The following is a 27,505-nucleotide window of genomic DNA, read 5'->3' on the forward strand; positions in this document are numbered from 1 at the left end:
TGATATATTTTTACTTAGGATGTATTTTATTTGGAAGTTTTTAAGATAGTAAATATCATCGGATCGTTTACTTTTTATTGACATTTGAAACATATCAACTTATTGCAAGGTAAAGTTTCATAATTTAATAAATCTTCTGGTTATTTGATAGGATGGTTAAGAGATTATGTATAGTTAAACTCTTCACAACTTATGAATTTCTAATGTATATTAAATGCACTTATTTGTGCACTTAACTTTGGAACAAAAAGCCAAAACGCTCATGTTTTGCATAGTAAGTCTGTCCCTCCGATATTGCAAGGAATATCATTTCCAAAATTTATTTGCAACCAAAAGGATATCTTTGTAGTTTTCTCTTCACATATGAGTAAGGCAAAATCTTATATCAGAATTGATGGTCCCTTCTTTCCATGGAGGACTAGTTAGAAATCTTATGCAAGAGAAGTGCCACTTCAAATGTAATTGGGTACTTCCAACAATTTTCCTTATTATCTGATGTACTAACTAATCTCACTGGAGCTTGATCTCGTGCAAGCTAGCTCCTTCTTGCATCATTACAAGCTTCTATAAGATAGTGAAATGATAATTTTATCATCGTGTGATATTTATTATAAAAATTGATGCACTTATATATTTTCTGCACTTATTCCTCCAACCAGATATCAAACAAGACATATTTTTTTGAATACCCTATCCTCTCTACAGTACAAGGGATATACCTCTAAAACCCCTTCCCTTTACCAAAGGCAACGAAATAAGTGGAAGGATATCCTCATTTCCTCGCCAAATGGCAACCAAGGGGATAGAATAGGGGCTTATACTCCGTGGGGAAATAAGTGGACTCACACTCTATAAATACATAGAACAGTAGCAAGGTGATCTCATTTTTGCGATAAAATTTAGAACATCTTAAATTTCAATTCTCTATACCTAACTTTCCAACCAAAAGTCAAAACACTCATATTCTGCGGAATAAGTTACCTCTCCAATATTCAGGGGATATCCCTTCTAGAAATTACTCCGCAACCATGGCTATCATAGCAGCTTTCTCTTCACAAAAGTTAGATGGTTAAAGCACAATCTTGAACTGGAAGCTTATTTCATGGACTCATTCAATGAAGCATGCGCAGTACAAGTGCCAATTTAAATGGAACAGTGTACTTCCAACAATTTACCTTACTATTAGATGTACTAACTCCTACTTCTTGCATCATTTCGAACTGGAAGCTTTTTGAGGGTTAACCAAGCACCCAATAAACTACCACATTGCTGTGCCAAAGATAAAAATGATCTTAAACAAATCTATCGGTCGAGATCATTAGTTGGTACAACATTCAACAAGTGAAAGTTGCCAACTTTTTGAACCATGCTGTTTGTACCTACCTCCTTAATTTTTTTGTGGCTGAGGCACATTGAAGGGTCTAAAAGCCAGTCTTTGTCTTTGGCATTAATTTAGCTAGACCCAATATGTATGTATTGCTTTCAGGTGTACACCAGTTTTGAAGTAAGATTGACCCCTTTCATCTTTTTGGTGGAAGAGAGCAAGAAGTTTACAGTCACTTGAGAATGGCAGATCATCCACATCTGACCTAGTTGGGGAGTTAGGTTGAGGTTTGACACCCAAATTAGACTCACAAAAGCAGGATCCAGATTCAGGTTGGCCACCTGAAACATGATGCTCATGTTTTTTTTTTTTTTTGTGCCCATTTGAGAGCAGAATTACCTGCTCAAACGTCTGGGATACAACTCTAAAAATTTTAGGAACATAACACTTACTATATATTCTCAAACATGAATGGTTGTGTCATCATCAATAAATTATACGTCTATAAATTATTTTGATACTTCCACCTCTAGAAGATGCTGGCCATTAGTTTATAACAATTCATTTCTAAACTTATGAAGCCATCCATCATCATATGAACGGCGAAAACCTGTTAAATTTAGGTCAGCTGTAACAACATTAGTATAATTTAGCTTACCAATCATGAATCTTAATCATCAACATCAATCTCGTCAACTACGAGTTGAAGAAGAAAATTGGTGTACTTTCCAAGTCTCGACCTAAAATGAACAACTTCTACCTGTCCAAGCATAAATAACTCTAGAGTGAGTAGAGCAGTCTTTTCGGCCCCTGTAAGTAGTTGTACAGGGTTGGGTTTTCATGAACTCGAGATATATATATTTTTTTTTTGAGGCATGCTTTAGTTTTCTAATCACCAGTTTATGATAGCAATAGGCATGGAGATGATTAAAATTTACGTTTGTTGAAGACTTTGTAAAGATCTCAGATAGCTGCAGCCCACGCGCTACTTTTGTCATCCTCTAGAAGAAGAGAAGCCAAAAAATTAAATGAAAGGAAAGTGCCGTGAGGATAGACCTATTCAAATGATTTCTAACTGCCTTGCCTTTGAAAGGTGATGTAGTCTGCTCTTATGAATTTTATCATAGAATACATATTGCTGTCATACTCATGGCGGTAGGTGGCTTTGGCATGGGCCATGACAGGATCCCTAATAACAACTTGTCATCCATCACAAGTAGTGGACCCTTCCTACTTCTCTAGCACATAATACATTTTTAGACCAAGAGCAAGCAATATAAATTGCCATTAAGAGATTGCTTTTCCACAGCATTTTGGTGCAGTCTAGGATTTTATTTTGTTTTCGCTCGGTAATCTGATCTATCCTTCAACACATTAGCACAAGCCATGACCCACCAGACACTACTACCACTAGTTTAGGTGCGCCCTGTTCATCCGGTACACATGCTATAGATAGAAGCGGCTCAATGCATTTGGAGGCCTAAGACGAACTCACTAAGAGGGGCTTTTTTTTCTTTTTCTTTTGTCTTTGAGACCTCTGTGGGAGGCCTCCTTTGCGCCGGAGCCTTAGGCAACCGCTTCAGTCGCTTAAGGATTGGGCCGACCCTGGCTATAGAATACATAAGGGTTGTCAGAAAAACGGTCAGGTTTACTCAAACTAGTCCGGTGCCGAGCAGCTCTGGATTAGTTTGGTCTGGTCAGGTTGGTCCGGTTTATTTGTGTCTGATCTAGTTTTGCAGCATCTGGTAGTAGGTATGGAATGGAGACAGGCTAGGTTAAAACTGCGGGTGATCAGCATTTCTAACCCTTGCATTACTATCTAAGGGTAACACTGGTGTATAAATCTAGGATTCATGTTTGAAGGGTTGGAGTCAGTAGTAGCTATGCATGTAGAAACATTTCATGTATCATTATTTGAAAACAGCATTTGTTTTCAACTTTGGTAGCGCCAAATTAAGTTATCTCACTTGCTTCTTCCTCCCTATCAAGGGAGTAGATAAGCATCGCGCTCAAACCCCTTTCAGATCATTAATAGGAATCTACTCCAGCATATTTCTCAATGTCATATATCATTATGTGGACATCGAAATAGAAAGAGAATGCTGTTGAGAATTCAAAGGGGCTGGCAGACGTACATCAGCGCACAATGATCACATGAAACCAGAAAAAATTGAGAGCAAAAGATGAAAACTTGAGAGGAAAAGATGTCATCCTTTCCTGACCATCTTTTTCTCAATTAATTTTTTTGCATTCAAAAACTCGAGAAAAAGATGTCAGGAATGGCATGAAGACCAAGCACAAAGGACCGGACAGCAGTAATGAGAATAGATTTTAAGTGCGAGAGGATGTGTTCGATGTAAGAGATGGGGCACATATATCTTGTTTTGGAGAGATCACCTGTTTCTTAGGAAAAGTGGAAAAAGGTTAAGTTTAAAAGAATCTCACTTGCTTTCTGCTATACGTCTGGTAAAGTTGAGGTCTTCAGTTATTTTTCTTCAGCATCTTCCTTTTATTGCTGACTCCCTAATTTTACTGCTATCTACCAGCATCTTCCTAACTTACTTTCAATGGAAAACTAATTTTCGTAATGCAGTCCTCACTTTTAACTAACTACTAAGAAGACATCTACAAAGAATCTCATGTTTTATACTATGAACAAAAAAAGTTCGATCCAATATTGTTATGCCAGGAAATCAAAGGAAAAACAACTTGACCTTACAGCAGCAATTATCTTCAATTTTTATTTTTGAGAGAGTATATAGTTAATACTCTGGAAATTCAGGACACAAACAAAAAAAATCTCCACAGGATCGTGCAGTGTTGCTGAGAAAACTTTATTTGATTCAATACTTGTGTAATTAAAAATCTTAAAATGATGGATTGATAAGCTCATGCTGAAATAGAACTATAGAAGGCAGGGGGAAGCAACAATATCAAAAATGGGCATCATTAATCGAGATGTGTTAGCATATACAAATAAGTGGATTGTTCAGGGATGAAGTTTGTGAATTAATGGATAGCTTCTCAACAATTTACAGTAACCATTTAAAGACAGTGATCAATCATCATGCCAGTCAATCCAAAACCAAGAGCACCAATTAATGTTTTCAAGGAGCAGCATCAGATAAAGAGACAACTCAAAGCAACTGAGTGCAATCTCCCGGATTAATTCTAATCCTTGAGGATCAATCTCTGTTCTGATGGGTTCCGTTATGATGCAAATTTGATGTGCATGCATGATTCAATACTGAAACCAGCACCACACAAAAATATAGTGAGCATCGGTTATTGAGATTTCTTCATACTAAAGCTTTTCTCCAAGAAAACAGCACTAATACCAACAAGAAGCCATGCAATAATCCACCAAGACTATTTGCTGGTTGGTGAAGTTTTACATGTCACCACCTAAGAAAGGTATGGTGATTAGGTGGCAGAAAAGCCAGAGGCACAAAATAATCTACCTAGCCACAAACTTGTGATGCACCTGCTAAGATTCTTGAATGTCAAGAAAATGGGAACTCACATCACATGTGTTTTTGTCAGATGGGATTTGAGTTCAGTGAAAACACATCCAAATCAACCACAAAGACTAGTTGTTTCATAAAAATTTTTCTTTGAATCCAAGCAACTTATTGATGAGGAAAGCAATATATTACTTTTGTTCTTTCACACTCCACTTTCTGTATGGTACCAAATTTTAACTCAGAAGATAATTCGGACCTCTTATATACTGATTCCGTTGAAATAATGTTGAAAACATGCAAAGTTCGCACATAGTGAAAGGTGACTGTGTTAAAAGAGAGCATGGTTCTGGGACATCCCACCTAGAAAAGCTTCTCACACTTTATTTCACAAAAAAAGGCCCAAACACTGTGTTAAAAGAGAGCATGGTTGTATAGTTATATAAGATCAATTATCCATGGGATACAGACGGAACTCATATTAATCCTGTAAGATACAAATTAGTAACAAACAAGAAAATATCACAATTTAGCCCCAAACACTGCCAGTATGCTAGATCTTTGTGACCTTGAATGTATGGTATTGTCTGTCGCATGTCACAGAGAGAATTCTATGCAATGTCCAAACAGAATATATTTCGAGCTCACAATCATGGCATTTCCTTTTGGTAGAGTTGCAATCAATCAATCATAGCTTTAGCTGATAAGCAATTCACCTAACCATGGCTTGACGAATTTTATCTTGACATGAGTTATGAATCCGTTCCCATTTCTCCTCAAGTTCTGTTTATGGCTTAAATATCGTTCATTCTAATGTGTTGAAAGTCATATAGCAATTTTAAAGGCCCCTATCATGTCATAATCATAGACATATACAATGGTTACTCGAATAATAATTATATAACAAGAAAAAAGGTCGATACCTAACCTTTTCCACTTTCGTGAGAATAAAATAATAATTTTAAAATCAAATCTCCAAACAATTCAAAAAAATATATTTTATTGAATGACCGTGACATAATCAAATAATGCTGTTATTTTGATATTATTGTCTGTTAGTTCCCCTTATGAAGGCTAATTGTGGCCATTTTAACTGCCCTCATTTTATTCTAAACAAGCCGGTTCAAGCTGGGGTGAAGAAGCTATCATTTCTACTATCTTACCATTCTGAAAAAAGGTGAATGGTTCCAAATGCCCTTATATGGCTCCATAAAAATAGTGTTTATGTTTACAACCTACAAAATATGTAACATGTCCTAACCTAAGCCACCTAAAAGTTTTTCACATGAATTATTAAATTAGCAGCCATGTCCTTTCATATGCATGCGCAAGATAAACCAAAAGAATAGCTGGTCAGCCCCACACCCACTTCATTTGTCCAAGGGTGAAGCTACCTTATGACGTGGAGTGGGGAAAAATTCTTTTATGCATATTATTTACCCCCCCCCCCCCAAAGGTCAAAAAAAGAAAAAAGTTTCTTTCCCACAAAACCAAAATTTTTGATAAAGCACGTGTATGTGATGCATAGCCGTGCATAATCGGTCCAATGCACGACCACCTCAAAAAAAAATGCGAGCTTTAAATAGCCCTTTAACTCTGTCCCTTTCCCTTACGAGCGAGAGAAGAAACAAAAAGAAGTCTTTAATATCAATGCAACCCATACATAAGAAAGAAGTCACAATCTCCACTCCTATCCACCATTGTCGGGCCCTACTCCAATACCACCATCACCATCATTGAGCCCACTCTACAATTGCCAATGCTTGGCTGCCCCCTACTACCTTTGTGCCATCAGCGCCAGCATGAGGATATCAATGCAGATGCATTGGAGGTGACCAGTACCTTTTTTCACCCCTCTTTATCTATATTTTTCTTGAGAATCAAAGAAAGAAGGAATTTATCGCCTCTTTCCTCTCCGCAATTGGTGTCGAAGCAAGCATATCAGAGGGTTCATGCTATAGCAGGGCTTCATGATGGCAAATAGTGGTCTTAGGGATAGAAATTGAAGAAGCCCCTATATGTTGATGATGTTGAAGTCATGATGCTAATAGAGGAAGGAGAGGAAGTGGATGGCAGAATTGGTAGCGCTCTTCCCCCCAAATCTCGATCCTACCACTACTGATGAGTTTTTTCTCTTTTTTGTAAACAAATATCTGGATAGGGTTAAGAATTCTTTAAGATTTGGACTTGTTTGGCCACGTATCATCTGCGGGTAGCCGCAGGCTAGATCAATCATGCATGGCCATGCAGCCTAAACTTGTCCTATAACAAGTCTTTGAATGTGTATTTTGAGATTGAATAACTTATAAATATGGGTCCCACTAAATAATGTGATAGAGTCAAGAATTCTTTAAGATCTAGACTTGTTTCGCCACGTACAATCTGGGGGTAGCCGCAAACTAGACCAATCATGTGTGGCCATGCACCTAAAACTTGTCCCCTAACAAGTCTTTGAACGTGTGCTTTGAGATTGAGGACTCGTTTGGTTTGCGAGAAAAGAAGGGAAAAAAGTGTGGTCAACAGAAAGATGGAAAAGTAGCATTTCTATAGGACTAAGATTCCTATGTTTCATGGAAAAGAAAAATCCATGGAGAACATGAAAAAGTTACTTTCCCACCGGTTGAAAATTAGGATCTTTTTTTTTTCTAAAAGCGCCCTTAAGCCATCAAAACCCACGGGTAAGGTCTTTCCTTTATTAAGGGTATAATAGGTATTTCATACAACTTTTCTTAAAAAGTAGATGCTCAACCAAATATAAGCCACTCTGAAATGTGCCACTTTTCCATGATCAACCAAACATGCCAAAACCATTTTTCTAGGCATCATATTTTCAAGAATTATCTTTCCAGAAAAAACATTCCAATGAGAAAAAATTCTTTCCATGAACCAAGCGAGTCTTAAATAACTTATAAACATGGGTCCCACTAAATAACAGTGCAAGTCCCTTAGTTGTGTTCCCACTTTCCACGGAGGCTTGATCCCTCTAATTCATACTTTTTTTGGTGAAGCTTAATTAGAAAATCGAGATCGAACAAAGTACCAAATTTGAACTTTCTTATACAATGATGCTAGGAAACAAATCAAACAAAGTGTAGGACATGACCTAAGGTGCCTAAAATTCCTTATCCCCTTCATAAGGAGTCTCCCCCAAGAAATTGTGCCAATTAAAACAAAAATTCTTCTCACATAATGACAGCTCAATAGAGTTTACCTCTTTAGCTCCTTTGCTCTCTAAATCCTAACAATCAATCATCAAATGCTTGAAGGCCTCAGCTAATCCTCATGCTCAAGTTTTTGGCAATGCTTTTGCAAAACGAGATGTCTCTTTTTTCTTCAAGTCCAGACTCATTTGTTGACTATTGACTGTACCTCTCTTGTATCCTTTCCTTAATTCTTTTTTATAATTCTTTCAAAATTAAGATTTTTAGATGTGGATGCTAGGATTTGGGTATTATTTTATTGTAATTCCTATATTAACAAATAAAGTTTCATATGTTCTCACTATTTATGATTCGACATTTTCTAAGGTTATATTAGTAGATGCAGTAGTTTAAAATATAATCAAAATTGTGGCTTTGTCAAATCCTATAGCAAACAATCCCCCTAATTTGTGGTTTACAAAATCATATTTGGTTCACAAGAACAAAAAGAATGGGAACAGGAATAAGAATGGATGAAGGAATGGAAGAAAAGGTATCAAAATCAACATTTCTATTCCATTGTTTGGGCATGAAATGAACAAACAAATGGGAAATAAATGGATATTTCATTCTAACATTTGACTCAACTAATAATATTTTCGAACAGAATCAATTGATATTATTTTTTCGATATATCTTTGAGAAATATAACCAAAGTTCAATCATATTTTTTAAAATTCAAATATTAATAGAATCATGGATTTCCAATTCATACGATAAATGCCACTTACTAATTCATACCAAAAATATCATCCATTCTCGTTGGAAAAGAAGTGGTCATTCCACCCACTCTGACTTGTTACACAATCAAACATTAGAATGGGGCCAAAGCTGTAATTTCCATTCCATCCCAGCCCTCATTCCATGAACTAGATGTAGTGTTAGTGTTTTTAGAAGAACATCAAATAAGCAAGAAAGCTACACCAACCTTTACTTTCTTTCATCAACCATTTGTATCACCAATTCATAATTCCTTCACTTAAGGGCCATTACAAGCAGCATCCATCATGTTCCTTAAAATTGCTTGCTCCTTTACTTTTACTTTGTATTATTCTACTAATATCTTACATAATTTATTACTTTTTCCTTCATAATTTCAAACCAAGAACTCAAAAATCACAATATGGGGGCATATTGGTTTTCTTGTGGAACGTGCATCTTCATGCTCGGGATGGGGTGCATCCTGACCACCCCACAACTTGGATTTTGATAAACTGCAATGGGGTAAAATGATCACTATAGCTCCTAATAAACCGCCTATCCTACATGTATGGTGCAAAAAAGACCCAGTTTGGCACTAAATCCAGGTATGCTAAGTCAAGGAGGAGGAAACCTAACTCCCCTCTACCCCTCTCCTTCTTGAGTCATTGCTGCTCCCCAGCCCTCTTTATCTCTTTACACGAACCTCGCGTTCCCCAGCTCGGCCATAGGGTAGGAGGCCCTATTCCGCCATGCTTCAAAGGTCTGCCATGTCCTCCTCCAGCACTGCCCCACCCTTGCTCTACTTCTTTCGACGCCTCGGTACCGATTTCGCACTGGAGTAGTAGAACACTAATAGTACTATCTTGTTCCTCCGGTTTTTATATCCTTGTCTCAAATTATTCAAATTCCATAGCTTTGTATAATTTTAGGATATAATGGTGGGCAGCAAGGGGCACACAAAATAAACGCTTTGTAAGATGAGACATGAGTAGAGAAGACCTAAAAGATAGAGACTTAAGTTTGATGTTGGTCAAAAGGTCACAAAGAGTAGAGACAACCTAAAACAACACAAATGAAAGGTCTATCAAATGGCAATGGCATGAGATCTAACTTCTAAAGGAACGAAAGCTCGAGAAGGATGGTTAAAGCTCATCAAAATCTTAAAGAAAAGGGTTCTTACTACCATTATGATATTGCTAAAAAATGTGGAATAAACCAAGGTATATGACACTTGATTAAGCAATGCATATGCATCAAGGATAAGGTGCATGTTTGAAATATTTTCCTTACCTACATACACGCAGGAATAAGTTTATGTAAATGTAGATCACTTGGCCTTGGATTTAATAGATAGCATCTTAACTGTTTATTTCAAGTCTATCCACAACCAATCCAACTCCAACTGTAATTCTTCATAGCATCATTAGCTCTCAAAATTTAAAACCAAATTCATAAACTAATAAGAAATCCAAAGAAACTTTGACTCTTGATAACTTTAGTTCCCATCAATAAGCAAAATTGGGCTACTTTCCAAAAGGATTTTCAGATATAGATATCCAATTCCAAGCTATACCCACATCTTTTGCCATCAAATTCTTCTGAAGGTCGATGTTTCCTCATCTTATAAAGCACTTCCTTTCTAAAGAAACAAAATATATTCCCCTTTTAAAGCCAAACATGCTGAAGAAATTATTTTTCAAATACTTTGCTTATAGAAAAGAAAATCTCAGAAATCATTCAAATTCAATTAAAGGAAAACAGCTTAAAGGGGATAAGGGTTTGGTGCTAGTTAAGTAGTTATTATACCAAACACTTGCAAGTATTGATCTAAGTCGCATCATCTCGATGTTCATGAATCATGAAGAAAATACATTACCATTGCTTTCTTTCAACATTACTAAATTTGAGTTTGTGCACTGCTTATAGTGTGGAGTGATCAACATAATGTAAAATATAAATGTCTCATTTTCCTCCATCAAAGCTTAATGCATTTACAAGAGATGTAAACAATACGGTGGACAATGCACTCTTTGTATGAGCCTCCTTATCCGAGGCATATGCTTAACTTTAAATAGCATTGCCAATGAGTCTCAAATTGTTCTTTACGAGAATTGTCTTTAAGACATTAGGTTTGATGTGCTTGAGATAAGACTTTTATAAAGATCATGGTTATGGCAACAATTTTCTCTCTGGATATATGCTTAATCATTATGAAACTCTTCCAGGTGAACTTTTGTTACAATTCTCCATAAGTTCCAACACCAAACTGGTATGCTTATTTAGTTCCGTATTTATCGCTATGCTTATTTAGTTCCGTATTTATCGCTATACACCTATAAAACAATTTTTTGTTCATTGTCCTTTACAGCTTCACACAAGCTATATGCACACCCTTCCTAATAATGATATACATGAACATGTTTCATGAAGAGCTTGACTTGATAAAACAAATATCACTTTAACAGTTGCTTCAATAAAATATTTTGCCACTACTTCCCATGTGTCATAAGGTCAGAATTAATTAGAGGTACAACGCTTCAATGAAATTTTCAAGTGTTAATAGAAGGAACCAACAAAAGTATTATGCAATACCAAAAACACCAATGAAATAAAAAAAAAATAGAGCATTGGCAAACATTACCCAGGCTAGATATATGGGCCACTTGGTCTCCATGCCTTGTTTTGGGCATAGAGTGGTCCAAAGAGCAGAGCTGCAAGCCAAGATTGAACCTAAGTTTCAGAACTGACAAAGGGAAGGGCTGTGGTAGGTCCAGATCTTCTGAGTTTATAAGACTCTTGTTACTCAGCTTTTGATTGCTATCATAAATCCATTTTAGCTTGGAAAAGCCATTGTTTCATCCAGGTGTCTATATTTAAATTCCTAGGCAAAATCATATAAATAAAAGCAACGTAGAAACCTTGACATAGTGAACCAAGAAAGGCAGTGCAATAAAAGGCCAAACCATGTTATATCTAGAATGGGATGGACCAGAACAAATAACTCAACATGAGCTGAGCTCAGGTGAGGTTGAGGTCCTTGCAATCAGATAAGGACTGCGCTGAGTCTGGAGTCATAAGTATGTCTTCCTTTCTATTATTGGTAGGCAACTTCTTTAACCACTCAGATGCAAACAATATATACATGAGTCATCAGAATGAGATTATCATGCAGGAAAAATCCCCCAAAATGGCTTGAGAACTTGCTTCCTAGGATGAATGACTTAGTGCATGTACAACAAAGAGAGGGGGGAAACACAACATGCAATTACTTTCACAGGCTCAGCACATAAAAATATGTCGATAATAATCATTTTGTAGCTTAAATTATCGAACACAAATGGGAAGCTTAAGGCTTCAATAAGTCTGAGATTTAGTGGGGTTTTTGGTTGAGAAAAAATTCGGTCAGTAACAGGAAAAAAAAGATGCTGGAGTTCAGAAAATCATACCCAACTGATTGCAGTGTAAGAGAGAAGATTTTTATGTTAGCACCTCGTACATATCTAAAACAAAAGTTGAATACAAAGAAAGCTTTGTCTCCAATAAGGAGTCCACAGAGCTTAATAAATGACTTGAAATATTGAACGATAGTTGTAAAATAATGGCACATATGATTTTGATATTTTGCATGTTAAAGATCAAAATTGTCTGTGCAGCACCAACTGCAAAACTACAGTTTGAATGCAGTCTTTACAACCCAAAGGTATGTCAACACATTCAGTGTGGTTTTGGTACATACCAATCAACAGCAAAGTCTCGGCTACCCGCTAACTGCATCCCATCAAGCTCAGGCTTTGCGATCACTTGGCAACCAAGGCAAGACCTGCAAAAGTGGCATCACAACTTATTCCAAATAAAAGATGGAACTATTAAAGCTTCTCATGGGAAGATTTCACAAACATTTCAGTAAGTCCAAATGCTAGATATAACATGTCATTTTCTTCATCTGTTGGATCTTCCAATTTGTTGCGGTATTCCATATCCTAATAGGAGTTCGCCAGTCAGAGAATGCATCAAAATCCTCAAAATTATACAAAATTATTATATATATCATCTGGTGGAGTAGCCAAGAATATACCATCACAATCACATGGCAGGTAGAGCAAACTAGCGAGCCCTCACATGCTCCTGAGACCACATCAGAAATGTAGTGTAACCAAAACTGACTAATGAACCCTATATAAAGGTATGCCATGCACAACAATTCATCAAACCACTCGTGGGTAAATGGATAAATAGTTCATGATTCACATAAACTTTAGCGGATAAATAGTTCATGATTCACATAAACTTTATCAAAATTACGCACCGTAGTATTTGATAATTGGAGATGATCAAGTACATGACTACTCAGAGGTTCTTAGGCAAATAAGTAACTGTTGACTGTGGAAAAGGGGCAATGAGTTCACCTTATATATAAAGCAAATTCTTATGAAAATCTATATATTGTCTAGTGATCACAAGATAAAAACCTTCAGGTTCTGTGTCATTTTCGTGGGCTGCTTCTAACATTGACATTCCAAGATGAACCTGGATGAGCTTTTCCTTGCCATCTTTATCACAATTACCCTGCATGGTTGACAAAAAATAATACAATGAAAGTGCTTCTTGACTTTGTGGCACAATGTGTGAGTACTCTAAAAGCATAGACGTACAGAAAACTCAATTTGTTTCAACATTCAAGTTTGAATAAAGATAAAAAGGAAAAGGGATAGGCATTAATTTAGTTCAACATTCAAGCTTGAATGAAAACAAGAAGAAAAATGGAAAGGCATTTATGGTCACAAGAAATTGCTGATAGGAAAGAATGAATTCATCAAATATAGGCCTTATTGGATGCTTAGCAAAGGTTTAGGATCTGCATCTAAATGCAAGAGAAATCATAACACTTCTAATCCAAAAGCTTAAATGAACAACAAACTCAATACTTAGAAATTTCGGTCAAAAAATGTATGGACCCTAAAGAGGGAGATGAAGGTTGTGTTTAAAGACTTTTTACTTGCAAGATCATGATTCTCTAATTTTTATTATTCAAAATATTTCAAGCACAATTTATATGCTTTTGGAAGGGGAATGCGGCTGTTTAAAAGGAAACATTGAAACATATAAACACAAGTAGAAAGATGAGGAATAAAATGAGCTAAAAAAACTCCAGAAATTAGAAAGTTCCAACTGCATGTTTTTCAGAATTTTCTTTATCATAACATCACACCCAAAGACCTACTTGTAGACAATCACATCCTTTTCATTAAAAGAAAAAGAAATAATGTCAGAACATGTTATGGATTTGGTACATTTGAATGCACTCTCAATGCCTCCAAAGGCTAGTGCTATCTGAAAATAGCAATATAATGTTTGAAAAGGCATGCGCAGTCTAAGTGATGCATCACTAATGAGAGGAATAAATAACAGATACAACAAGAAGAAGGTTCCAATCAAGGTTCGCCATCTCGGTACCGGACCCCGTACGGGTACCATTCTAGCATAGTGTCGGTACAGTATGATACGAAATTTTTTTTTGCGTACCGAATGTTGGTACGCCACCCGTATCGGATACTGATACCGAACCGATATGGTACGGTACGCCCTGTACCGCCTAGTTCAGGCCGGTACGGTATACCATAGTTCCAACATTAATATACCTACACCTTAAAAGTATGCATTGGCCATACTTAATGCCACATAAAGAGTTTGAATGTACATGATGGAAAAGTACACAATTGAATGTTAAAATATGGATTACACGTATATCATGAATTAAAAACCTTATAAAATAACTTCGCTACATCATAAGATCACTTAAATGCAATACTAAATGATCAGGAACTTACTTCTCTTTTTGTTCATGCTTTCCTCGTTACCTTTACTAGTGGCTGCAGTAGAAAAGGGAAGACTTTTCTAAAAATGACATGTCGATAATCATAAAACTTCATAATTCATCATGGAGAAAAGGGACATCAAGAAGCTCTCAAACATATTATCCTGATGATGAAGCTGATCTTATGAAATTATTACAAGAAAGTTTAATGACAATATGATTCCAAAAAATAAAAATGCCATCTAATTATAGTATAAGAATTCAAGGCTTTTATGAAGATTAATGACGATGGACTTCCACAAAGTTGACTAACCAGATGGGTGAAAGTCCAACAAAACATAGCAAGATAGTAAAACAAACATTATACATGTTTTGTTCAATAAGAATAAAGAGTCACGGAAGAGAAGTCATTCCATGTAATTAAACCCATAAAAAGTAAACTAGAAAAAAAATAGAGCAGAGCTAGAACGTAGCGCCCACACAACAACCCAGGTAAAGTTGGTCTTGACTGGATTACTGATGGCTTGGCATATTGATCTGAGCCATTAGATATAATCTATCATCTGTAAATTGCTTACTATAAGAAAAAAACATGAAATTTGGAGATCCCTATCATATGCATCACTTATGCATCTAGTGGTAAAAATGGATAGTTTAAATAACAAAAACAAATGCCTATGCTTTGACCACTTGGTACATAGGCTCTCCAAATCATATAATTTTGTGATAGTAAGCAGTTTAGAGATAGTAGATAACATCTAATGGCTCGAATCATCAGTACCAGGCCTTCGGTTGTCTAGTTTGTACGAACCTTATTCCGGTTTTTGTCTATACGCCCACATAGTAGCTCTACTCAAAGAAAAAGCAACCCATGATGAGGTAAAGTGAAAGTAATGAGAACCACAAACATCAAGTTGTTATAAAAGCCCACAATCTAATTATCTAGCAAAAGCTCAAAATATTTGCATAAGATTTTTCTTGGACATTAGTAAATGCCACTTTAATTACACTCTAAAAAAATGATATTCTCCAAAAAACAACTCCAACAATGAGGATGAGGAGTAGGAGGATTAAGTCTATATGCATTCTTGCCACCAAGATCATGACATATTTGGTTATATTACACCATGCATGTTCGTTGAAAATACAGAACCAACCATGGGGTATAAGCAACAGCTGGAAGGGCTTCTAACACATCCACTTCTACTTTTAGAAAACTGAGCTGCCAAATGAGAGCTAGCTAGTGTCAACCTAAACTAGTAAGAAAATTGACTTCAGGAGGCAACATGCATACTTGGAGTAAAGCAAACAGTTATTTAATAAATATCATGCATATCAAAAATGTACTTTGAACATGATGCAAAATGACTTCTGGGAAGAGGCAGAAGAATAAGATAATCTTTCCTTTCGAGCAACAAAATATTACCAAGAAACATATTATAAGGTCCACTGGTGCAATAATCTAGAATGATGGTGCAAACATGATCAATAAGCCAATCTTGCATTGCATGCTTCTATCATGGACTAACAAAGTTTGAATCCTGTGCAAGATTTTGCCTTATATGGATTGATAGCTGAATTCGTCCATCAAATCTCTATCTGTAGATTATTAGATTTGGTAATATCTTTCACCAAACTATCTTTATTGCTTGCTGGATCTTCATCTAATGAACCTAGGCATCATATTTCTGTTGGACAATTTTCAATATAAAATTGTCACCTTAGAATCTTCAGCAATTTAAACTTCAATCAATAGTTACATCACTATTGGTTCTTCAGCAATTAGATCTGCAATGCCCCTGTTCAACAATTGGGGATCAATGTGAATCCTTTCTGAAAAAGAAGTCCAGAAAAGCACAGCATAATTGGGGACAATCTTGCCTGTTCAAACCAACATGGTCTTAGTGCTATTTAAGTCTTTAAAGCTCTCCATTTCTAAAGCATCCATGATGTTAATTCATTTTGCTGTTAATCAAAAATTCATATTGATACCATCCATTGAGGAGAGAACACGGTTACTAAAATCAGGACAGGTTAGAGAAGCGGTTAGAAAGAAGAGATAGATCGAGAAGAAAAGAAATGAAAAATAAGGGAAAGGAGAAGAAGATTTAATGAGAGGTAAACTGTCATTTTATATGTTAAATTCATAATAAATCATAGATCATAGAATGGCCACTCCCAAACATGTAACTGCTATGCAATCTGAGCCACAATAGACATCAACGAAACCTGCACCAATGAACTAATCAAAGAAATCCCAAATGTAGTAAAGGTAAAGATATTCTAAATTTTACTTCTTTGACATCTGCACTTAACCCCATGTTTGGACAGAATTTTTGGCACCAGCCATAAACTAATTAGATTGATTCATGATTAGAAAGTTGACGAAATAGAATCGACCATTCCACTCCACCAAGAAACTATTTATAGAGTAAGGCACTTGATGTTGTCACAAGACATCTCGAAACTGACTGATTTGTCGCAATAATATGCCATACAAGATTTACCATAGTTTTCTCTCCCAAAACTCTTCACCATGGTAAATGTATACTCAAATTACTTAAACTTCCATTAGGCCAATTATTCTCTGAACCAACATTTCAGATGTTGGCCAATACCAAGCATCCAGCACAGGTAACACAACACCTATAAATTCTCTTATCATATACTTAATTAAAAAAAAGGAATTGAGTCATTTTTTATTTTTCTTTTAATTTTGGCATGGCTCAGCATGTGTCCAACTGGTGAGAGGCACATCCACTTGCACTGGAACTTAAATCCTTGCTTTGAACCTTTTTGGAGTAACCAAAACATTTGCAGATCATTTAAATTCATGAACTTCACAGATAATTACAAATAGAACTATGAACTGTTCAAGAAAAACTAGCAGCACCAATGAAGTACTATTAGTTGCTATTGCTGCTGCTGCTTTTGCTGTTTTGCTGCTATCTTATTGTCCCATGTGTCCTGTTCTTACATGCATTTATATAGATATCAGTCTGATCTAACTTTGGATCAGAGCTACTTGTACCTACAAATCTACAATTATATTTCAGATCTAAAGAAGAAAAGATAGAAAATTGATTAAGATGAGGATATCTTCTTATCAGAAGCTTGTGCAATTTTGGCATTAAGTGATTAGACCATGATGTGTAGGGTCATATAATTCCCTATTAAAAAAAACTAATCCACTGTTAGCTCCTGAAAAGTACCTGATAGACCCTTTGTTGTGGTTTCCCCTGCAGATGGAGCCAATTGAATTCGTCTAAAGTCTAAACTAACTAAATTACTTGCAAATCATTTTACCATCTCAGACAACCTAACTAGGTCTAGGAGTAGAATTCTAGCTAAAAAACTACTAATCCATTTGTAGTACAATTACCTTTTAACTGATCCCATGCTTAAGTTAAAAGATTTAAGTATACACTGCATTTACAGCATTACAAATAGTCAATAAATGTAAGATTTGAAACAGAAGCTATGGGACTGGAATTCCACTTCAACAAAACCATACAATTATACACCAACTTATGCTTCTGAAATGGCAACTAGATAGCTAGTGCTGAAAATTGAATCCCAAACTATGTTACGATCCCTTAAAAACCTTTTAACTCAAGAAAATATTAAGATAATATACAATATAAAATATTAATATGAACAAGATTATATTAATATGGTACTAATAAAATATAATATGAGTGTAATATATACTACTACAAAGATTATAAAAATTATAATGTTATTCTAGAATAGATAATAAATTATTATCAACTATAAATAACCACATTGTAACTATAGATGTATAAAACTTGCAGTATAATTGTTACATAACTATAGAAAAAGTGTAATAACTATTTAGGAGGCATAGCATATAACTATAATATCGATCTATAAGTTGAGTATTAAAACCACATCAAAATTGTAGTGTATATACTGTACATTTACAGCTTTAGTGTAGCATATCTATACCATAACTGTAATATCACTATATCAAACTAGAGTAGCTTTGGCTTAATTGTGCTATACCTTTACATAACCATATTATAGCCAGAATAACTAGATAGAGTTATTCAGAAAAAAAATAACTTCTCCTTACATTATGCCTTTTGGTAATGATTGTTGTTCAAATCCAATGTCTTTTTTTACTTTAATGCTTATACATTACTAGGGTGTAATGTTTGCCATGTAATCCTTAACAACACAAGGCATATTAATCAGCATTATGTACATGTATTGATTTTTGACTGTAGGATACAAATTGTTGTTTTATTTTTTTTCTATTTCGCATAAGATTCCTGGGAACCCCCCAAATATGTGTAATATGTGTAAATGCAATTCAGCACCACACCAGCAGGAAGCACTTGAATCATTGTTCTAAAGAACCGCACATGGTAATACTGTTCTAAGTTCATAATTTGGTATACTAAAAAACCAACACCAACGAATAGATAATATAAAAACATGAATAAATTAAACCAAATGAAATAAAATAAAATGACAAAAAAAACTATTCCAGACTGCATCAAGAACAGGGATCCCAACTGTGAGAGCCTAGAGAGGACCATAATCGGACCTGATAAATTAATATAAAGTAGAACACAAGAACCTTAGAGGCAATTATTTTTTTTTTAAAAAAAAGATCAGATTTACTAAATCTCATATAAAAAAGATATTTTATGCAATTATTTTTTTTTTAAAAAAAAGTATGACGGACTAGGGAGGAAAAGGAGGGGTTTAACGGACCTCCTTCGGAACCGCCTTTCACGAGGGAGGGAGGAAGAGGAATGGAGACGACGGCGGAGCTGGGAATCCAGCGCCTTTTTTATAGTTACCGTACCGGTTCGGACCGCTGGGAATAGGACCTCGGACCGGATCGTGACGGTTTCTGGCTCATCAGATAAGCCGTAAGTGTAGGCGTGAAAGGCCCGACCGGGCGACTGCCAATACCCGGTCACAGAGGGCTTCTACCGACCGAGCCGGTGGCGGTCCCCGGCATCTAAAAACCCAACCGAAAGCGCTCTTCTTGAGAGCGAAAGCAGTCGTGGCGCGCTCCTCTCTTCGGCGTCGCCTAGGGTTAGGGTTTTTCTTCGCCCAGGATACGGTACTCTCTCTCTCTCTCTCTCTCTCTCTCTCTCTCTCTCTCTCTGTGGACGAAGCCTTTCTTTGTTCTAGGGTTTTTGAGTTCTTTCGTTGTGCCGCCCCCTTCTGCGGGACTTATCCGGAGCTAGGGTTTTGGTAGGATTAGCCTCTCAAGTCAGAGATCATGAGAGAAATCATGGGAACGAATATTGTTCTTTTGTAATCTCCTCGGTGTCTGAATTATGTATCCCCTTCTTGATTTTTCCATTATTTGCTTGATTCTTTTGATCAAATATGTGATATATTGTTCGTAGCAAATCAATCGCCGTCATCTGTTGTGCCAATGCGAAGACTTATTTTGTTTTCTGGGTCATTTGTTTAGTTAGATAGGCATTGTTAGGTTTTATCTTGTTTGTGTTTCGTATTTTCATTGATTGGTACGCAACAGTTGGTTACTCTCTTGTTCGCTTCGGAGAAGATCTATTATTGCGTATGCAACTGTTTGTACCTTTGATTCTCTTCTCTTCAATTCTCTGATGTGTTTAGGAATTTTTGGTTGATTATTGCTGTGAGCTTCTGTTACATATTTATTGATTCTTCTCTCCATTGTTCTAACCCTAGCTTGAATGTAGTTTTTAGTTATTTTATTATTTTCTTCATCCATCTGAGAAAAAATGGAAAAATTCTCTAGTGTTGTAGCAAATGAGTAAATAGAATTCGGCATGTGCGATGCACATGATTGTTCAAAAGAATGTGTATGGTTAAATATGGCCAGAACAACACACAAAGGTTTCTGTAGAGATGAAAAGTCTTGGAGGAGAGGGCCACTGTATGAGCATAAAATTATGCATAGCATATTGAAAAAAAGAAACCCAAAAATAAAATAATCAACACACTTGCATTCCCAAAAATGAGAGAACGAGAAATTATAATAATTCATAGTAAATTTGATAATATAATCCTTGATTCACTTTGTGTGTATGCACTGAGATTAAAAATTATCTACACCATCATCAGTTTCTCTTGTCCCATTCCAAAGCTGTCAGAAAGGGGGTCATGAAGGAATTTCTGCCATTAACATTGAGATGGTGGGCCCTGTGAAAAGGATTCATGGAAGCCTTCAGTCTGGATTCATTTGGTCATACTGAATCTTTTGCATTATATGCATAAAAGTAAAGAACTAATGCCAACATTGTCAATTAGGCAATTGCATTTCATGTTGAATTGTTTTCGGCCAACCAGTCATTTATCACTTCTCAAACAAACCATAATCTCAAAAACAAACAAAGTCATGCTGGAAGACTTCAATTTGAAATCGCAAGTGTGTTAAAGCACAGAAGTGCAGCGACCATATGTTCTAAATACATTCTTTTATTTTGTTTTTTGTTTTCAAATTTTATCTTGCCATCTTCCATGTCCATCAAGCAGGTAGCATGCCTTGAGTTCTGATTGGTGTGCATAGAATGAGTTCCCTGCTAAGTCTGTAAAAATTACTGTAGGCAGCTATATCTAAATTTACTGCAGGTTATAATCTGTCTTTCGAGGAGAAGATTATCCTGATATCTTTCTTTGATCTTCCTCTAGAACCTTTTTTCCGATTTAATGTGGAACTTTTTGTTGCGGACAATTGTGTTAATAGTGTTTATGCTCAGTTTCGATGTACTGGGTTATATGGTGTTATTTAGCTCTTTGTGGAAGGCATCCCTATGCATATCAAATACATCAATGAAGCATTCTCATGGTGTTTGTATTGCATTTTCAGTATATATATCTTAATTGTTCTCCAATGTGATAATGTTTTTTCATCTGCAGCGGGTTTATATCTTTAACTGATCATGGTGGAGACTGGAAAACGTTCACGCCAGCAGAGGGATGACAACAATGATTGGAAACAACAGAACAAGAGACCAGGTAACAAGGAGAGATCTGGTGATGGCGAATTGGTTGTCTATCGCATACTTTGCCCTGATGGTGTTATGGGGAGTGTTATTGGTAAGAGTGGTAAAGTGATAAATTCCATAAGACAAGAGACACATGCTAAAATCAAGGTTGTTGATCCTTTTCCTGGTGCGGACAAGAGGGTTATCACCATATACTGCTATGTTAAAGACAAGGATTCTATGGATGTTGATGAGGACAGCATGGAACCTCTTTGCCCTGCTCAAGATGCTCTGCTTAAGGTGCATGATGCAATTGTCAATGCCCTAGCTAATGGTAGTGAGTCTGATAAGAGGAACAAGGAGGAGGCCTACATACTTGTTCCAGCTAGCCAAGCTGCAAATATAATTGGCAAATCTGGGGCCACCATAAAGAGATTGAGATCAAAGACCAATGCAAACATAAAAGTAAACCCAAAGGATGCCAACGATGCTACTCATTCCTGTGCAATGAGCTATGACAACTTTCTTCAGGTAAATTCTCCTACTGCTTTATGAGTTTCAAATAGTAAATCTTAAATTAGAATTGTAGGAGCTAGTATAAATTGAATTAGTGGTTAGATCTATGTCGACTTCTTATGTGTTCTGTGCTTTTCTTGTTGTATAATGATGAATCTGAAGTTACATATCAATGGAATTGTGAGTCTCAGATATTTTTGTCAAAATTAATATTTTTGGTTCTATAATTAGGATTTGTCAGTAATCTTCCTACTTATGCTACTTTATATTTTTTGGTAACAATTCTGAGCCGTAAATGTTTGTACTTGCATTTCCTTTTACTTTACACTTAATTTTTAACTTGTAGTATTAGGATTTGTCAGCAATCTTTCATCGTAGTATGGTTCCATGGTCTACCTGTTCTCATTCCCTGCAATATATAATGGGAATTCCCTGGCTGGGAGCAAGCCAACTCCCTTTGAGTAGTCCTCAGTTGATTTTGCGTGGTGTTAGAAGCTATGGCGTGAATTGATAAATGCTCTTCTTATTTTCATATATTTAACCTTGCTTTATTTTAAAGTGTTTAGAGATAGATACAGGAAAGCCTCTATTTTAAAAAAGTGTCTATTTTTTGTATCCCCGTTATGGAAATTTACAGTGTTACTTTTTTATCACTATGATTTACCATTTAAAAGCCGTGTTACTCATTGGGACCCATTCTTCAGAAAGTGCTTTACAATTTCTTGTTGGTCGTTTAAGTTTTATCAGTTAATCAAGGTCTTCTTTTCTAACTATCTGTGTCTGATTCAATGTTTGTGGCTAATGCATATCTTGTAGGCTGTCCTCTTGTTTCTTCCTTGGATCATCAAAGGATCATCTCTGAATATGATATCCTTTTGTAAAGTGACAGCCTACAGCCAAACCAGAATTACAGCTCATCAAAAACAGCTGACCAGTTCTCACTTTTTAGCTGACTAGTTTAAGTGAGGAAGTGATTTTTCCTTCCCATCTGCTTTTAAAAACTTTAGGTGCTTATTGGGGTTTCTATGATTTGATTAAGGCGTCGAATTACCAAATTTAATTTGAATATGGAAGTTTAGATATTTGCCTTATTTGGAAAAAAAAATTTGTGATTCATCTCTATGTTTGTATTCCATTTTGTTAGTTACTTTACTTCCAGTTGTATTAATTTTCCTTAAATATTCTTGTGCAGATAACTGGTGATGCTGAAGCCGTGAGGAAAGCATTATTTGCAGTTTCTGCTATTATGTACAAGTTTTTGCCAAAAGAAGAGATCTCCCTTGATACTTCTGTTCCAGAGCTTCCACCAATTATTATTCCTTCAGATGTCCCTATCTATCCAGCTGGCAGCTTTTTTCCTGCTGCAGATGCTCTTGTTCCTCCATCTCGATCTGTGCCACCAGTCATAGGTGCCACACCACCTGTACCAGAACTTCGTGGATATACTGATACGGCTAATGCATGGCCAGTTTATCAATCTGCCCTTCCTGTTATTTCTGGATATGGTGGTCCATCACGTTCAGAGGATTTAGTAGTACGAGTGTTATGTCCATCAGACAAGATTGGACGTGTTATTGGTAAGGGAGGGAGTACCATTAAGAGTATAAGGCAAAACAGTGGTGCACGTATTGATGTTGATGATACAAAGGACGAGTCTGCAGAATGTCTTATTACTGTCACATCTACAGAGGTTAGACTTACTCATTACTTTCTGCAGTTTTTTTCCCAATTATCAATTTTTGACTAATGGGTGTGATGCATGATCTGCATGTGCAGTCTGTTGACGATATCAAATCTGCTGCAGTTGAAGCTGTTTTGCTGCTTCAAGGAAAGATTAATGGTGAGGATGATGAGAAAGTGAATATCCGTCTTCTTGTTCCATCAAAGGTGATTGGCTGCCTCATTGGCAAGAGTGGCTCGATTATAAATGACATGCGCAAGAAGACTAAGGCTGAAATTCGGATCTCAAAAGGTGAAAAGCTTAAGCGTGTTGCTTTCAATGATGAGCTTGTAGAGGTTTGCCCATATCCTTGAATACTGATCTCCTTCTGCTGTCCTCAAGTTTTAACTGTATATTCTTTTCAATTTTGATCGGCATCCAGGTAACTGGAGAGGTAGGTAATTTGCGTGATGCACTAGTTCAGATTATTTTGAGGCTTAGGGAAGATGCTTTGAGAGATAGGGATGGAAGTCAGAATACTCACAAGGATGGCAATCTGAACGCTCCTCCAGTTGATCCTCTTTATACTAGTAGTCTGTCCGTCCCTCCAGTATTGCCTAGCATTCCATCTGTTGCACCTTTGAGCTATGACCAGAGAATAGAAACTGAAAGGGGTTTGGGAGTGCTTTCTGGCAGCGGTTTGTATGGATACAGTTCTTTGCAGGTATATATCTCTACTTCAGGATATCTGCTCTGACTTGTTTGTTTTCAGCATGACTGGCAAATTCATAGAAGCTTTTGATTAACATTATTGTTATGCTCTCTGTCAAGGCTGGAGAGAATGGCTATGGTTCCCTTTCATCGTATTCATCAAAGGCATATGGAGGGTATGTTTTTTTTCTATGCACTTTATATAAGCTTAGTCTGCTTGGACCTTGATGCTGAGGTCCAATCGGAATAGTTGTTCAAACCGCTTCTTTTCTTAGGTTTCCTCATGCCTTCTAAGAAGCATTTCTACCATGTATTTTCACAAGGATGTCATTTATAATACATTTTGTCTCACCATTCTATTCATGAAACATTGTCTTTGTTTTAATAAGCTTTTTTTTTTAATTCATTGTAATAGGCCCTTTTTTAATTGTGATTGGATATCTCATTTGTTAGAATTCAGTCACTCTAGGTGGTCTAACTGTTTTTTGGTTTCATGTTGCTCTAACTTTAAGCAGATTGCCTCCATATATTGAGATGGTGATTCCTGCAAATGCTTTAGCTAAAGTTATGGGAAAAGGTGGTACAAACATGGAAAATATAAGAAAGGTGTGTCTTTATGTGGTGAATCTATCCTCATAATATTATTGCTTTTTTTTAATGCTCTAGATTTTACATGTACTTTTGTAGATTGGAATTATGCTATTGCATTTTATAGCATGCTCTAAATACATCCAGTTTTAATTATGTGGAATTCAGAAAATCATTGAAAAGTTCTAGTTGGCTGGAATTCAGGCATGATTTAGTATTTTGGTGGTGGTTTTTTTCTTGTGCACACATTTTCTTATTTTTATATAATTTTGATCTTCAAAATCTGGATTCCTGTTTTCCATATATATGGAGACACCCAAATCTAGTGCACCATACTGAAGATTTGTTTCCTTTTGGATGATTTAGCGTCTTGCCATCTAGAAGGGGAAACCCAAAAAATTCCTTTAACTGACCTGTTATTCATAGATCTAACTTCTGCAATGATTCTACTTAAAGGGTCTTGTCAAGTATCTCCTGTCAAAAAGAGAATGCAAAATCTATCTTCTCAATTTTGAAGTGGCCATGACTCTAGCATAACCGATCTAATTTCACTTTTAGTTATTTCTCCAGACCCAAAGATTATTATATGCTTTGAAGATATAATATACCCATATGACATTCTGAACAATGTATAATGAGATTTCCACCAGACAGTTGAGCAGTTCATAAATCAATCCTAAAAACTGAGATTGACGAATTTCAATGCCCTGGAAAATTTGAATTGGGCCCACCAACAAGCCTTGTATTTGCAAATGTAAAGAGTTCCAACTTACAGTCAGAAGATCGCTAAAACCTCTCCAGGATAATTTGCACATGGGTATTATTGATGGACATGTAATGGACATACCAACAAATTTGAAGAAAGAATATTGGATACAGATTCAACCACAGGTTGGACGCCATTTACTTTAGCATTATCTGCTAAAACCCGGCCCTAGCACCCTACCGTTTTTCCTGTTCGTCATCTAGGTAGCCTCCTAATTAGATATTATTTGGTTTAATTTAACTAGTTTCTTTTCTGTTTGATGCTGTTGCAGATATCTGGAGCTCATATAGAAATTGTTGAGTCAAAATCATCTCGTTTTGAGCGTATTGCTCAGATATCAGGAACCCCTGAACAGAAGCATGCTGCAGAGAACCTAATCCAGGCATTCATAATGTCCACTTAAGATGATGGATGTGCTTTGAAGCTCCAGTAGGTGATCTTTTGTTCCATTATCGCGGTGCACTTCCTTCTGGTTTTCCATAGTTCCCTTAGGTTTTTATTCTAGAGAGGAAGGGCATATCTGCTAAAATCCTAGTGGTGTCTTCTGCCTCCTCAGTCATTCATGTTCCTGAAGAATCTGCTGCTGCCTTGTCATTGAGGAAGATATTCTCTATATCAGTGAATCTGTCTTATCTGATTACCCTAGATATCTTAGGTCCTTATTTTCCTCTTTGACGTTGTTTTCTTGTGCATCTTTGCCTAGCTTGGATGCCATATATCCTGGTTTTAGCAACTCTTTATCAACTGACTCGCTGCTTGATATATTGATGTTTCATTATCCTGTCTTTTGCCCGTTGCTTCCTCAGCTATATGGATAGGATCTATCCATAAACAGGGTGGTGTGATCAAGTTTGACATGTGCTGTTGTTTCACTGCTGAAGTGAATTTTTATGGCCATTATTGAAGCTAAAAATTATGTATTGAAATGGAACCATAAAACCCCAGAACTCCCCCTTTCCTCGTGCTTGTGTAGATTTGAAGCTTGATTTTGTTATCAAAATCAGATCCGAGTCAAAGACTGCATGTTGTGTAGTGTGCTTGTACATTGCTTCTTCCTTCAGATATTTTTGATTTCAACTCTGTTTGCTCGTAATTTTCCTGGACATTCAATTTCCTGCTTCTTTTGTGTTTATGCTTCCCTTGTATTTTTCATTGCATTAATCTTGGGTCAATTTTTTAGCCAGTAGGTGGCCCTTCAACTCACTTTTTTTAAACATCTCTGTCTCTAAGCCATCTATTTTTGGATTTCGGGTCCCCCAAAACAAGTAATTTTGTAGGAAAAGTGTACATTCTTGTTCTCTACTCCACAAAATCTGCCAACTTCTGACCCAGTAAGAGACTGATGTTGTAGATATCCATCATGAGTAATATTCTTCTGTGACTTTATAGGGACACCTTTCTTTCCTGCATGCTGCAGAGAAGGTTAGCTGTAGGTTTCAGTTAACAGGTGGTGCATTCAGCAGGTGGAAGTTTTGTCTGTTAACTCTGCAAAATATCGGTGTTGCCAGCACTGACCATGTAAATTATGTATTTATATGCTGATAAGCTTTTAGAAGTGGTGATTAGGGGCATGTGTGGGTTGCTCTTCTAATTTTTCAGCCCACCAGAGTTGAAGTAGTTTCTTTTGCATTTTGACAGTACTGAAGTGTTGGTGGTATTGATCTTAAAATTATTTTATTAGGTATGTTTCGTCAGTCATTCACTGGGAAAGAAAATAGTCTTGAGTGTTGATTTCTTCTGCATTGTATCCTTGATTAATATATGGATTATGGCATGTAAATGTAGTGGAAAGTTTTATTAATA

General features: G+C 36.2%; 2 protein-coding genes across 9 annotated transcripts; one reads left to right on the forward strand and one right to left on the reverse strand.

The window, feature by feature from the left end:
- Window positions 1-9,021: 9,021 nt before the first annotated feature.
- Window positions 9,022-19,294, reverse strand: LOC103712596 (adrenodoxin-like protein 1, mitochondrial). Of its 8 annotated transcripts, XR_005513130.1 has the most exons (7): window positions 19,246-19,289; window positions 14,516-14,557; window positions 13,157-13,253; window positions 12,994-13,067; window positions 12,763-12,812; window positions 12,585-12,667; window positions 9,022-12,507 (listed from the first exon to the last, which is right to left on the reverse strand). XR_005513130.1 is itself a non-coding variant. In XM_039129458.1 (6 exons), the coding sequence occupies exons 3-6, from the start codon at window positions 13,200-13,202 to the stop codon at window positions 12,402-12,404; spliced, it is 285 nt and encodes a 94-aa protein (XP_038985386.1). In that variant the 5' UTR covers window positions 13,203-13,253; window positions 14,516-14,557; window positions 19,246-19,289; the 3' UTR covers window positions 12,145-12,401. The 8 variants fall into 8 exon arrangements, 5 of the variants coding, with proteins under 5 accessions (XP_038985386.1, XP_038985387.1, XP_008797384.1 ...); XR_005513131.1 differs by lacking the exon at window positions 14,516-14,557 and having other exon boundaries at window positions 19,246-19,285; XM_039129458.1 differs by lacking the exon at window positions 12,994-13,067 and having other exon boundaries at window positions 12,145-12,507.
- A 231-nt stretch (window positions 19,295-19,525) lies between these two features.
- LOC103712597 (KH domain-containing protein At4g18375-like) lies at window positions 19,526-27,505 on the forward strand. Its single transcript, XM_008799164.4, has 8 exons — window positions 19,526-19,603; window positions 21,394-21,992; window positions 23,170-23,667; window positions 23,754-23,993; window positions 24,080-24,361; window positions 24,469-24,524; window positions 24,864-24,954; window positions 25,974-27,505. The coding sequence occupies exons 2-8, from the start codon at window positions 21,417-21,419 to the stop codon at window positions 26,103-26,105; spliced, it is 1,875 nt and encodes a 624-aa protein (XP_008797386.2). The 5' UTR covers window positions 19,526-19,603; window positions 21,394-21,416; the 3' UTR covers window positions 26,106-27,505.

The sequence above is a fragment of the Phoenix dactylifera genome, chromosome 8, assembly GCF_009389715.1.
Source record: "Phoenix dactylifera cultivar Barhee BC4 chromosome 8, palm_55x_up_171113_PBpolish2nd_filt_p, whole genome shotgun sequence".
NCBI classification, from domain to species: domain Eukaryota; kingdom Viridiplantae; phylum Streptophyta; class Magnoliopsida; order Arecales; family Arecaceae; genus Phoenix; species Phoenix dactylifera.